Genomic DNA, 14,323 nt, shown 5'->3' with positions numbered 1-14,323 from the left:
TCTGATGGTAAAGGGCAAGTGGTTAATGTTAAAAAGCTAATTATAAAGAGGTGAAAGGAAGGAAGATACTGCTAAAGATAAAAATTAAGAGGGTCAGCAGAAACCATGTACGTGATATCTTTTCAAAACTTAAATGTTTTTAGGTGCAGTCCATTTTCCTTAAAGAAAAGGGCTGCTTTTTTTAAAAAAGGTTTGCAGATTTAAAAAATGTATTTGATGGTGGACTGTGGTCCCCTCGATCACTGCCTCCTTCCAACATTTGTTTAACATTCATAAGTATAAGGGGTCCTGTTATCTTTTGCAAATGGGTTACTGCTTCATCTTACTGGTAAGTAACTTTTCAATTGTTTAAATCAGAAGCCTCCCAAATACCTCTTCCAAATAGGATTCCTTATCGATCTCTAAACCCTTTTTAGGAGTTAGAAAAAAGTTACTGACCCTTAAAATGGGTTTAAATCATTGAAAAGATACTTTGTACATCTGACCCTATGTTCTTCTTACCGAATCTGTGACTCCTCAACCAGATTGGGCGGATAATTGAAACAGTCAGAACCTTTGTTTTATTAAAAATGAAAAGAAAATAAGGAGTAGACCCTTTACATGTTGATTATCTGAGAGCCATACAGACGGACCCCCAGCTCCTCTCCTGTTGAGTCATGGTGCCTTCTGGAGAGGCCACTGTTAGACCTGGCACCATTGGCGTGGGTCTCCTTGCATTTCTGCCTTTACCTCCTGTGTTTTTGCTGTGTGTTGGACTCCGTTTTGCTGGCCTAGATGCTATGGGCACTTTGCCACTGCTGTTCTGTGCCAAAGTGCAAGCGCTCCTTTTCTAGATTGTTGTTATAGATTAGTGATTCCATATTTGGCACCTTTCAGAGGTTGGTCAACCAGGTGTTGGTGGGACTGGAGGATTTCAGTGCCGCCTACCTGGGTGACATCACAGTGTTCAATGCCACCTGGGATGCACATCTGCACAACCTCTGGGAAGTGTTGAAGGCTCTGCAGAGGGCAGGCCTCACAATCAAGGAAAGTAAAAGCCAGATCGGGCAGGGTTCTGTGGTATACTTGGTAACCCTGGGCGTTACACTACGCTTCACCCACGTAGTGTATGTAGCGCTGCCTGCTTCGCAGTTTTCGAAGTAGGTGAAGCAGGCAGCGCTACGCACACGCCAGGGCGAAGCGTAGCTGCCTGCCGCCCGCCGACCGCCTCCCGCCCACCCTCCTTTTAAATTAATACCCTGCATGTTAAATAATTAAAAGTAAAGAGACTTACCTGAAGCGCGGCGCCTCGGGGCTCCCTCTTCCTCATTTTCAACTTCTTGTGACAAATGCGCATTCGCTGACGCCCGCGCATGCGCATTTCTCGCAAGAAATGCGCATGCGCGGGCGTCCGCGCATGCGCATTTGTCACAAGAAGTTGAAACAAGGAAGAGGGAGCCCCGGAGACGTATGTATGACGTTACAACGCATGCTGTTATAACGCATGCTGTTACAACAAAAGTTTTACAACGCAAGTGCATTGACAACGCAGGGCATTACAACGCAAGTCTTTACATCGACTTGCACTAGATGGCGTGCTAACATTAAAAAAGTGTAATTTACTATTCCAACTCCAGTCCACGTAACAGTAGGGAAGGTGTTGGGATAGTAAACTACACTATTTTTAATGTTAGCACGCCATCTAGTGCAAGTCGATGTAAAGACTTGCATTGTAATGTCCTGCGTTGTCAATGCACTCGCGTTGTAACAGTTTCGTTGTAATGGTAGTGCGTTGTAAAAGTTGCGTTGTAAAGGTTGTTCCCCCCCGCAGACGCCACGCTTCAGGTAAGTCTCTTTACTTTTAATTATTTAACATGCAGGGTATTAATTTAAAAGGAGGGTGGGCGGGAGGCGGGCGGCGCGTAGTGGGGCTACGCGGTGCATGCGAGTGTGCGTAGATTTGGGCACACTACGCGCTGCTTCACGTAGCCCCACTACGCCCACTACGCCCACTACGCCCACTACGCCCACCCCTGATACTTGGGAGACCAGGTTGGAAGCTCCCAGGTGGCGCCCCTACAGCCTAAGATTGATACAATTCTGGCTTGGGAACCCCCCAAGACCAGGACAGAGGTGAGAGCCTTTTAAGGAATCACAGGGTATTACAGGAGATTGGTCAAGGGGTATGGCACCATTGTTGCCCCCTTGACAGAGCTGACTTCCAGGAAGCAGCCCAAAAAAGTGAACTGGACTGACGCCTGCCAGAAGGCTTTTGATTCCCTGAAATCTGTCATGTACACAGCGCCCGTGCTTAAGGCATCCAACTTCTCAGAAGAGTTCATTGTGCACACAGATGCTTCACAGCATGGTGTGGGGGCTGTGCTCTCACAGCTGAATGAAGAGGGCCTAGACCAACCTGAAGTTCATTAGTAGGAGGTTACTTCCACGGGAACAGAGGTGGAGTGTGATTGAGCATGAGGCATTTCCTGTGGTCTGGGTTCTGAAGAAGCTGAGGCCCTACTTGTTCGGGACTCACTTCTGGGTTCAGACTGACCATAGGCCCCTCAGATGGTTGATGCAAATGAAGGGTGAGAATTCAAAGTTGTTGAGGTGGTCCATCTCCCTACAGGGGATGGACTTCACAGTGGAACACCGCCCTGGTACAGAACGCATCAATGCTGATGGTCTGTCCAGATTTTTGCGCCTTAGTGAAGAGAACTCCCAAGAGGATGGGTAGTTCTCCCCACATTTCAGGTGGAGGGGACACATGTTAGACCTGGCACCATTGGCGTGGGTCTCATCTGCATTTTTGCCTATGCCTCCTGTGTTTTTGCTGAGTGTTAGGCTCCGTATTGCTGGTCTAGATGCTTTGGGCACGTTGCCACTGCTATTCAGTGCCAAAGTGCAAGTGCTCCGGGTGGTAGATTGTTGTTATGGATTAGTGATTCCATGATTGGCATATTTGATTTACTTGTCAGACCCTAGTATAGTGCACTGTGTGTGCCCAGAGCCTGTAAATCAAATGCTGCTAGTGGGCTGCAGCACTGATGGTGCCACCCACAGAATCAGCCTGTAAAATGTAACTCTGGCCTATCATTGCAGAGCCTGTGTGCTGTCTGGGACTGCCATGTCGACTTGGCAAGTACACACACTTGCCAGTCCATAAACCCTCCCTTTTCTACATATAAGTCACCCCTAAGGTAGGCCCAGGGTACCCCTGTGGGCAGGGTGCATTGTGTGTGAAAGGTAGGGCATCCTCTGATGTGTATGGTGTGTCCTGATAGGGAAATACTGCCAATTTCATTTTTTACTATTGCAAGGCTACCTGTTCCCATATGACAGAATGAGGAGTTTGTTTATAACATCTTATAAACATAACTGGCCCTGGGAATGAGGTAGAAAATAAAGTTTAGTATGCCTGAACTCAGAATGATAAAAATGCATCTTTTAAGGAGGGTGATTTTTACATTCTGTGTTTGAAAATACCACTTTTAGAAAGTAGGTATTTTCTTGCCTAACCATCCAGTGTGCCTCTGCTAGGTTTGTGCATTGCATGTCTGGCTTTTGGATGACAGGGGCTGGAGGGGGCAGTGGCTCCAGAAGTCTGATGGGCGGGGCAGAGATTTCCTTTCACCTGCTTGGGCCTGGTCTGCCTTCAACAATGCTGTCTCCACCTCCTGCCAGGAAGCTGCACCAGTGAAGACAGAACTGGTTTTGGCTGGGTACAGGCACTCTCTGCCTTCAGAGAACAAAGGATTTTGTGGTATAAATATTGGGGTTCAGACCCCAGAACTTTAGATCACTTCTGGGAATCAAGAGGAACCTTTGTCAAAGAGAAGAGCCAGAGAAGCTGAGAAGGAATACTGCCTCTGTGCTGTTTGTTGTCTGGGGTTGGCCTGCAGTGGCTACTTGCTGCCAAGGAAAGGAGAAAAGGACTTTGCTGTTTTCTTTGTCACCTGCTTGAAAAAAAGATCTCCAAGGGCTTGAAACTGAGCTTGCCTCCTGTTCTGAAGTCTCAGGGACACAAAGACTTCATTTCTTCTGTCTCTTTGCATCTGGAACTGCTGTTTCAGCTGCCACAGAAGGAAATTGCAACACTGACGTCGGCGAGCGATGTCGTAACCTGCACCGAAGTCGTGGACTCCGCTCGTGAAGAGCACGATGCACCGTAGGCCCGACGCCTGCTGCCGCCGTACCACATCGACTCTGAAGCTGTCATAATGGCCGCTGTCTGCACCGGAGCCAAGGACACCGCTTGTGACGTCCACAAGACAACATCCCGACTTGCACCACATCCCTTACTTCACCGATGCCGGTGCTTCATCAACGCAGAGCCGATCCTTGACGTGGGTGACTCCTGAATCCATCGACTTCGCACCATCGTAAGGAACTACCGCCTCGCCGCCATCGTGATTTCACCTCTCTGACACAGTAAGGAACTGACGTGTCACCTCAACTGTACCGCAGTAAGGAGCAGACGCTTCACCTTCCCTTTAGTTGTAAGGTACAGACGCCGCCCGGCGCCAACGAAGCATCACCTCCCAACGCCATGCACCTATAATATTTAACATCAGGTTCCAACACGAAGTTGAGTTGAAGAAAGTTACTTTTATTTCTCAATAGAAGATCCTACCCAGCAACATCTCATTAGATCCAAACAGCTTACTAACAGCTCTCCAACTGCCTACCCCAACCTTCTCAGAACATAAGTAGGTCATTCTTGACAACGCAACTACTATGACAAGCATAGCAACCAATACAGGAATAGAAATGGAAGATGCCACACATCTCCCTTCCTTATAAACAGAAAACACAAAAACAACATACAAATAAATAAACTACCTATCTATACATAATCCTTTAAATACTTTGGTTGTGAAGAATGTCTCACAGAACGTCGCAAAGCCACCTCCGGATTCTTCAAACTCCTCGTCAAGGTATCCTTATCCGAAGATGTGTGAAAGTCATTCCCAATCACTTTTCCATGTCCGTCCTTTAAAACCACCACCCTGTTCAAATTCCAAACCCGATGATCTTGAGTTTTGATTGCATTCTTAAAAACTTTGATAACAGTCATGGGGTTAAAATATTTTAGATTTGCATTCCCACCTTGTCCAGGTTTCTTAACAGCCACTAGATCACCAACTTTTACCTTCACACACTTGACCCGTTTCCTACTGTCAAAGTTCACCTTCCTTTTACAGACTTCAACATCCTCCTTTACTTTCAATTCATCCTCATCACACACATCCACTCTACCCTTTCTCACACTGTAATTATTAACCCAACTGGGCTCCAAGTAAGTGTTAGGAATTCTCCTTCGAAACAAAAAAAATGGAGTTTTCCCTGTGGTTGAATGAGGAGTTCTTCTATATTCCTCAATTTTCTTAAGAACCTCACTCCTCCAATCCAGAGTTAAAGCTTTAGCAAGTGTGATGGTTTCCTTCAACACTCTATTAAACCTTTCCACCGTCCCATTAGACTCTGGATGATACAGAGCACATTTCCTATGCAAAATTCCACAAGAACTTAAAAATTCTTCCATTTCTTTTGATACAAATTGTACCCCATTGTCTGATAAAATCGATTTGGGCAAACCCTCTCTAGCAAATAAAGTTTTCAAACACTTTATGATATTTGCGGAGTCAACACTAGTTAGAAAAAAAACCTCAGGCCACCGAGAGTACATATCAATAATGACTAAGAGATACACCTGAGACCCTGACATGTTAATGGGTCCTAAAATGTCGATTGAAATATCATCCCATGGGGCTTTGGGTCGAGATCTAATGATCATGGGCTGCACCCTAGGCACTTTCGATTTCTCACTAATACTACACAACCCACAATCACGTATTTGCCTCTCAATAAATTTGTCCATGCCTGGCCACCAATACGATGAACGCAGCCTTTCCTTAGTCTTCGTAATACCTGGATGACTGACATGACCCAACTTCACCAACTCAATTCTCAGTTTCTCTGGAGGAACCAATCTCATGCCCCTGAACATTAGCCCATCCTCTACAGCTAGCTCATCCTTCACATACCAAAAGGGTTTAGACTCATCCGAGCCACATTTCACACTAACCCAGTTAGTCTGAATCAAATTCATCACCTCTTTAAGAGTATCATCTCTTGCAACCTCTTCAACCCATTTCTCTTGAGAAATATGACTACATTCAACCACACAAACCAAATCATCACAATCATCACTATCACCATCATCACTAGACCCCTCAGAACCCAATCTCGAGAACACATCCGCTACAACATTATCCACACCAGGAATATACTTAACTGAAAAAGAGTATTCCTGAAGACCAATCATCCATTTCGTTATTCTACTCGAGATTAAGTCCAAACCTTTGTTCTCAAAAATTTCCACTAAAGGCTTATGGTCTGTCCTAACTTCAAAACTTACACCCCACAGAAATTTTTTCAGTTTCTTAATCGCCCAAGAAATTGCCAACGCCTCACGCTCAACAACCGAATACCTGGTTTCAGGATCCTTTAAGCCACGTGACAGAAACAGGATGGTCTTCATACCATCAGGACTCAATTGTTGCAACACAGCACCAAGCCCTTTATCACTTGCATCGGTAGTCAAAACAGACTTCAAACTAGTGTCAAAACTCTGTAGGAACGTGGCAATCGCTAACCTCTCCTTGATCCTCACAAATTCTTCCTGACAATCTCTAGACCACACAAAGTTGGTTCCTTTCTTGAGAAGCAGTCTCATGTTAGAAGTCAAATCAGAGAATCCTTTAACAAATTTTGCATAATACTCTATCATGCCAAGAAAACTCATAAATTGACTTCAGCTTGGAAAATAATTGTGCCTGAACAAAATACTCTTTCACACACGAATAAGCGTGTGCATCGCTGAAGAGACACAAAAACAAGAAAAGGAACTCAAAGATGAGCGAGTCGAATTACAGTACAGTTTTGCTACAACTCGTGCTTAAACACAAGTATAACCTAGAGTTACCAGATCATAAGCACTTGACGCAGTTAAATAAGAGGTCTGTAATCACGACTCTTCCTGACAAGTGAAAAGCCAATTCACGTTAGCCACGGAAACAAAACACGCTCTGAATAAATTTTGCCAGAGATCGTGTGTCGTAGCTAAGCAACCACGAACCACAATCTGACTTTCTTGCAGACGAATCAGAGAAGCCTCCACCTCGTAGCTAAGCAACGATCTGACTTCACACCCAGAGGTCACGCACAGAGACGTAAAGCTGTGACATGCGCACAGCGCTTTAAAGCATCCACGTAAGAGGAACTGGAACGTCGCGTGAAATGTGAGTTCTTTAAGCGAATTCTTTCCTTGTTTGATTTTGAAAACAAAATGTAGACTCGGATGTTGCCTTGATGAGCCGCTATGCTGTGAAACGTTCAGCCTCGAAGGTTTCACACCCGATGAGTGGAGCATCCACAGTACTTGAACAGCGATATGTAGAATTCCAAAGGCACACCCAAATTAGAAGCACACACGGAAAGCCACAAGTCACATCCGTGCTGTGTGTCGAACACTGCTCTGCTAGATCGTACTTCTTGAGTAACACACACCAAATACACGGAGAAGCAAGATGACCATTAGCGGCACAGTCCGAAAATCAACACAGCACTGTGTGTTAAACGTTACCAAGGCGAACTGCAGGATAATTAAACTCCTCAGAAAGCGAAGTCCTTACTCACACGACTCCTTTAATAAAACAGCTGCCGCTTTCTTTCATTGATGACACACAGTAAACAGCTGCCGCATCACCATTTCCCTTGATGAAACAGATGCCGCTTCGCTTTACTGATGACGCGTGTTAGGATCTTCTTTAAATCTTCATCCTTTTGCCAAAAGCTGCCGACTACGCCAGTGTAATATTTAACATCAGGTTCCAACACAAAGTTGAGTTGAAGAAAGTTACTTTTATTTCTCAATAGAAGATCCTACCCAGCAACATCTCATTAGATCCAAACAGCTTACTAACAGCTCTCCAACTGCCTACCCCAACCTTCTTAGAACATAAGTAGGTCATTCTTGACAACGCAACTACTATGACAAGCATAGCAACCAATACAGGAATAGAAATGGAAGATGCCACAGCACCGTCTTTGCTTTCATCAATTCCAAGGTACTGTTCTTTGGGGGTCTGCTTGACTCCGTGCCCTGCGCAGCGCACCTTGCGGTCGGTGAAGTACTTTGAGATTTTCATCTGTCATAACTTTGTAATAACTCCAGGTGGAGTTATTTGTGTCAAGAAACTTAAATTTCGTGAATAACCTATTTTTAAGGATATCTTTCTTACTGTATTGTGGAGTTTTGTTGTTTTGTCGTTTGGTCTTGTTTTGGTTTAGATAAAGATTACTAATTTTTCTAAATTGGTGTGGTGTCCATTTGTAGTGTTATTACTGTATGTGTTCACCAATGCTTTACACACTGCCTCTGCTATAAGCCTGTCTGCTCATGCCAAGCTACCAAGGGGGTGAGCAGGGGTTATTTTAAAAGCTTATCCCCCTTACCCTGACTGGAAGCAAGGGCCCCTATTTGGACAAAGGTATCTAACTCTGCCAACTAGAGACTCCCAATTCTAACAGCCATAATTACCGCCGGTCTTGTTCGCTTTGTTTCCTTTGTTAGGATCTTTGTCTGATAAATTTCCTGTTTCTAGTGGCATGTTGTCCTTTGGCAAACATGGACTTTGGCTCCAATTCAGAAATGTGTTTATGAGTAAACAAAGTAGAAGTATGTGAGTTCTATGTGAGACCAAGAGAGTTTCAATGTGAGTACGTGCCAGAGGTCTTAGTGTTTGTGATGTAACAATCAGAGAGAATTGCAAGAAGGAGTACTGTGTATGATACTACTGGCTGAGGTTCATGAATTCCAGAAGAAGAACGGTTAGGAATTGCTGTGTTGCATAATTATTGAGCCAAGGTAATTAATTATTGATTCTCTTGGACAGTAAGGGTGGTAGAAAATGATCATGATAGGCAAAAGAGGACTATGAGAATGATTATGAGATGTTGTTCTATGAAGCAGAAAGTCGGAAAAGAACTTTAACATATTTGCTGCTGAAATTAAGTAGATTTCCTACAGTCCACCTTTCCCATTGTATGTTTATCCCACTCCCTCCATATCTACACAGGATACATTTTGTTCCTACTTTTCTATTGACAAGTCTGACCATTTTTCTTATAGGGGGCTTCACTGCTCATGTGGCTAGCATTTTGTGACCTCTATACAGAAACAAATTCATGTAGCATTAAGTGTTTCCTTCTTAGCCAAGTTGATGGGTTTCCATTTTAAATGTATCTCTTGGAGAAGTAGTAGGGAGAGTCAACCCTCTCCAACACATAACTGGCTATCCCCGAAAGTATGTGGGATAATACTGGTGTTGAGAGTCCTTTACTTTTATAAAATTTTGTTTTTGTTTTTTTACTTGTAAGTTTTTTATGTTTGAATACCTCAGTGACTTCCAAGGCTACACCATGGTATGTCTCCTTTTACATCAATAACTTCTCATTCTATTTATACAGGATGTACAGAATGTAACTGGATCTGTGGATGAGAATGGAGTTTGCCTCTGCACTGTGATCCTGCCGGACAATACCTTCCCTGTACACAGAGTGGAATATCTGGAAGTCATTTCTTATAATCTAACCATTAGCGTCCAGCAGGAAATCACCAAGGTGAGACATCACATTCAGTCATATAATCAATTCATTGATCAAGTAACAAGCCTCATTGAGTTGGACCAGAATGCATTCATTGCAGTTCTCATACTCTCCTTGTGTTTGCTTTCATTGCCCTAAATTGGCATGGTACGCCTAGGCGTAGGTCCCTTGCTCACTTTGCCACTGGATTCAAGCTAGCCTCGTTGATGTTACCCCGAAACCGGTCCGAGGATGCTTGTTTCCAATCCAAAGAAGACCTGGTTTGGCAGTTCAGGCTGGACTGTTCCCATTGGGTACAGGGTCAAGACTGATTTGCATATGATTGGGTTCAAACTGGAATGGCATGGTGAGCAAACAAACTATGGATTTAGGCCCAGATCTCTGTACTGGGGTGAATGTATGACATTGTTCTGCATTCTGTCCATCAATAGTTTTTGAATTTGTTACCCTGAGTGGGACGGGTATGCCCAGATGTGGGTCCTGTGCTGCCTATGCCACTGGTGTAAAGCTATCCTGGCTGAAGAGGGTGAAACCCTGAAACCGGTCCTAGGATGCTTGTTTGCAGTCCAGGGAGGACCTGGCCTGGCAGTTCGGGCTGGACTGTTCCTATTGGGTACAGGGTCAAGACTGATGTGCATATGACGGGGTTGAAACTGGAATGGCATGGTGAGCAAAAAAACGATATATTTAGGCCCAGATCTCTGTACTGGGGTGAATGTATGACATTTCTCTGCATTCTATCCATCAATTGCTGTTTTTGCATTTGTCACCCCGAGTGGGACGGGTATGCCCAGACGTGGGTCCCGTGCTCTCCATGCCACTGGAGTCAAGCTATCCTGGCTGAAGAGGGGTTGAACACCAAAACCGGTCCTAGGATGCTTGTTTCCAGTTCAGGGAGGACCTGGCCTGGCAGTTCGGGCTGGACTGTTCCCATTGGGTAGAGGGTCAAGACTGATTTGCATATGACTGGGTTCAAACTGGAATGTCATGGTGAGCACAAAAACGAAGGATTAAGGCCCATATCTCTGTACTGGGGTGAATGTATGACATTGCTCTGCATTCTGTCCAACAAATGTTCTTTTTGTATTTGTCACCCGAGTGGGACGGGTATGCCCAGACGTGGGTTGCCTGCTCTCCATACCACTGGAGTCAAGCTATCCTGGCTGAAGAGGGGTGAGACCCCGAAACCGGTCCTAGGGTGCTTGTTTCCAGTCCAGGGAGGACCTGGCCTGGCAGTTCGGGCTGGACTGTTCCCATTGGGTACAGGGTCAAGACTGATTTGCATATGACTGGGTTCAAACTAGAATGGCATAGTGAGCAAAAAATCGATGGATTTAGGCCCAGAACTCTGTACTGGGGTGAATGTATGTCATTGTTCTGCATTCTGTCAATCAATTGTTGATTTTGCATTTGTCACCCCGACTGGGACGGGTATGCCCAGACGTGGGTCCCGTGCTCTCCATGCCACTGGAGTCAAGCTATCCTGGCTGAAGAGGGGTGAAACCCCGATACCGTTCCTAGGATGCTTGGTTCCAGTCCAGGGAGGACCTGGCCTGGCAGTTCGGGCTGGACTATTCCATTGGGTACAGGGTCAAGACTGATTTGCATATGACTGGGTTCAAACTGGAATGGCATTGTGAGCAAAAAAACGATGGATTTAGGCCTAGATCTCTGTACTGGGGTGAATGTATGACATGGTTCTGCATTCTGTTCATCAATTGTTGTTTTTGCATTTGTCACCCCAAATGGAATGGGTATGCCCAGACGTGGGTCCCGTGCTCTCCATGCCACTGGAGTCAAGCTATCCTGGCTGAAGAGGGGTGAGACCCGAAACCGGTCCTAGGATACATGTTCCCAGTCCAGGGAGTACCTGGCCTGGCAGTTTGGGCTGGACTATTTCCATTGGGTACAGGGTCAAGACTGATTTGCATATGACTGGGTTCAAACTGGAATGGCATGGTGAGCAAAAAAATGATGGATTTAGGCCCAGATCACTGTACTGGGTGAATGTATGTCATTGTTCTGCATTCTGTCTATCAATTGTTGTTTTTGCATATGTCGTCAGCATAGGCGGCAACTTTCAGCTGACACGATCCTGATATCAGTGGTAATATCTGTGTGTTAGTGTGTACTGCACGGATGAATGGCTCAATGTATAAGGCAAATAGCAGTGGGGAAAAAGGACATCCCTGTCTCGTGCCACAGTGTATTGGAAAGGGAGACAATTGCAAGCTGGCATAGTACAGTTTGGCCTGGGGTTTACTATACAAAGCTAGCATCCACTTGTTATATCTTCCACCCAGATTACAATATCAAAAGAAAATACCAGCTGCCTACACAAAAAAGATATAAATACGCCCAAAAGGAAAATGGGTCAGGATTGAATGTGCAACCACTAACCAGGACTGACAGTGAGATACTAAAAAACAGAACATTACAAAAGTCATGAAATCCACAATATCAGTTTATTTTAATCAGGATAATAATCAATATAATCAATATCGATCAATGTTTTCACAAAATAAAGATATATACGTCCCACACTAAACAAAGACAATCATACTGGCATTCATTCCCACAACATACTCATATATTCAACAGACATATAATTAAAACATTTAAGTTCATAAATAGGTTAAAACATCAGAATTCAAGGAAGGGTAATTCCAAAGAAAAGACAATTCTGGTACTCGTGTCCTCCCGGTCGTGTATGGAGATAAGGTCTCCAGGAAGGCACGAGGCGAAGAGAGCCAACGCACGTTTCGGTGTTGGGCCCACTAGGGGCTACACCTTCATCAGGGCAGTGGTAGTCAAAATCGTGTGGGACACACAAATAGCACCTTGTTGGGGTGTGAGGCCTTATTCTCACCCTCAAGTTATAGGAGAAATCCGAACCTCAAGCAACTCTTATAAGGGGTTCCAATGGGTTGACAATGAGGCAGGCTCATGGTTAAGTCAGCATGTTAGCAGACCAGGCCAAGTGTGATATAAGAACGAAGAAAACGCCAGGGATTGGCTCCAATGGGGGATTACGACAGGCACGTCGGGTCCGTCAGTCGGTAGAGTTTTATTGGATTCCTATACCGCATTTGCTCCCTCTCTGGTGATCCGGTTGCTCCACCTTACGGCTTGATCCTAAACTATCACCGGTATAGGAATCCAATAAAACTCTACCGACTAACGGACCCGACGTGCCTGTCGTAATAAGGAGAGTGCTCTTTCGTACTCTGTGCGCCCTTCAGGAATGGCATTTCAGTAGCGTCTACTCCGGCTCCAGAAAGACCAGGGGGCATATTATCAAGACCCTATTGCCATCACAATGTCACTTTTTGTGACCTTTTGGTGGCGATAGGGTCAGCTCCCTATTAACGTGGCTTAAAGCCATTGTAAGTGGCTTATCGCTGCCTTGATAATAGAGCCCCTTTTACGCTAAACTTAGGCTGAAAGGGGCTTGCAGTGGGTGTTGTGGTGGGCGTTCCACTGCAACGCCCATTGAATTCGACGCTGCCACCTATTATCAAGGGTGGCGATAATAGGTGGCAGCGCCGAACTTAAGACCAGGAAAATCCTAGTCTTAAAATGGCGAAAAGAGGAGAAATGCTTTATTTCCCCTCTTTTTTGCTTTTTCCATGTGTGCTGCCTTGTGCAGCACACATGGAAAAAGCAAAAACCATGGTTTGTTTATGTACAGGAAGGTGTCCCTTCCTGTACATAAACAAACCTTTTTTTTAAATGCCATATTGTAACTTACATGAGTGCTGCATGAACCAGCACACATGTAAGTTACAAAATGACATTTTACGGTTGTTTATGTACAGGAAGGGACACCTTCCTGTACATAAACAAACCTTCCTGCTTGCAGACACCCTTGCACTCTGGTGCAAGGGTGCTTGCGTTGGCGCTAAGTTGTAAAACTTAGTGCCATCGCACGCTGGAAATGCGAGGCTGCACCATATCCTTGATAATATGGTGCAGCTTCGCGTTTCCGAAGTGGCGGAGAGAGGCGTTAAGCCAAGAAGGCCAACGCCTCTCTCTGCCACTTCCTTGCTAATATGCCCCCAGATGTTGACATAATGAACGGGAAATTGGGGCTTTGCATCTGGTAGGCAGACAGATCATGTGGGCCTGGACCGGGGCCAGCAACCGGCTTTGGTTCTGAGCCGCATCCAATTCCCGAGCTTGAGTCGGGATATCATAGCTTTCACATTCCCCTTACATTTGACACATTTATGCAGGGGACTACCATCCGAGGCAGCCTTTGTTCGAATGGCAGAGAAGTTATGTCGCTTGCTGCCATAAGGTTTAGTAGCTTTTTTCAATTTTTTGCTTATTTTAGATTTGCCTTTTTTTCCGGGGATGGACTTGGCGCCAGATATACATTCTCTGTGGATTTTGCAGAGTCCAAAAGGGAGCCCAGCACAGTCCGTGGCACAGTTGTTAATATTAAGCTATTATTTATCTCATGTGCCTCTTGCGCCACTCCAGTAGCCTGGTGGGATTCCAATTCAACTGTCTGAGCTGTATGGCAAGCGCTGATAGAGGATGTGCCCTCATAAGCATTATCCTCTTTGTAACCCAGAGCCCATGACCGGCTGGACTTAGTCCCATGGGCCTTCTATAGCAGAACCATCAGGCTTAGTATTACCTCCTTTCAGCAAGCTTGCTGACACTT

The 14,323-nt window shown here is 45.1% G+C and overlaps 1 protein-coding gene across 1 annotated transcript in view; it reads left to right on the top strand.

Moving 5' to 3' along the window:
• Window positions 1–14,323, top strand: part of LOC146798057 (olfactomedin-4-like) — an 88,171-nt gene that overhangs the window by 31,559 nt on the left and 42,289 nt on the right. Inside the window, exon 2 of the mRNA XM_085627903.1 lies at window positions 9,514–9,666. Within this exon, the coding sequence (XP_085484029.1) occupies window positions 9,514–9,666 (153 nt within the window). The remainder of the gene's footprint in view (window positions 1–9,513; window positions 9,667–14,323) is intronic.

The sequence above is a fragment of the Triturus cristatus genome, chromosome 9 (genome assembly GCF_964204655.1).
Source record: "Triturus cristatus chromosome 9, aTriCri1.1, whole genome shotgun sequence".
Classification (NCBI taxonomy): domain Eukaryota; kingdom Metazoa; phylum Chordata; class Amphibia; order Caudata; family Salamandridae; genus Triturus; species Triturus cristatus.
This window is presented reverse-complemented; position numbering and strand designations above follow the sequence as displayed.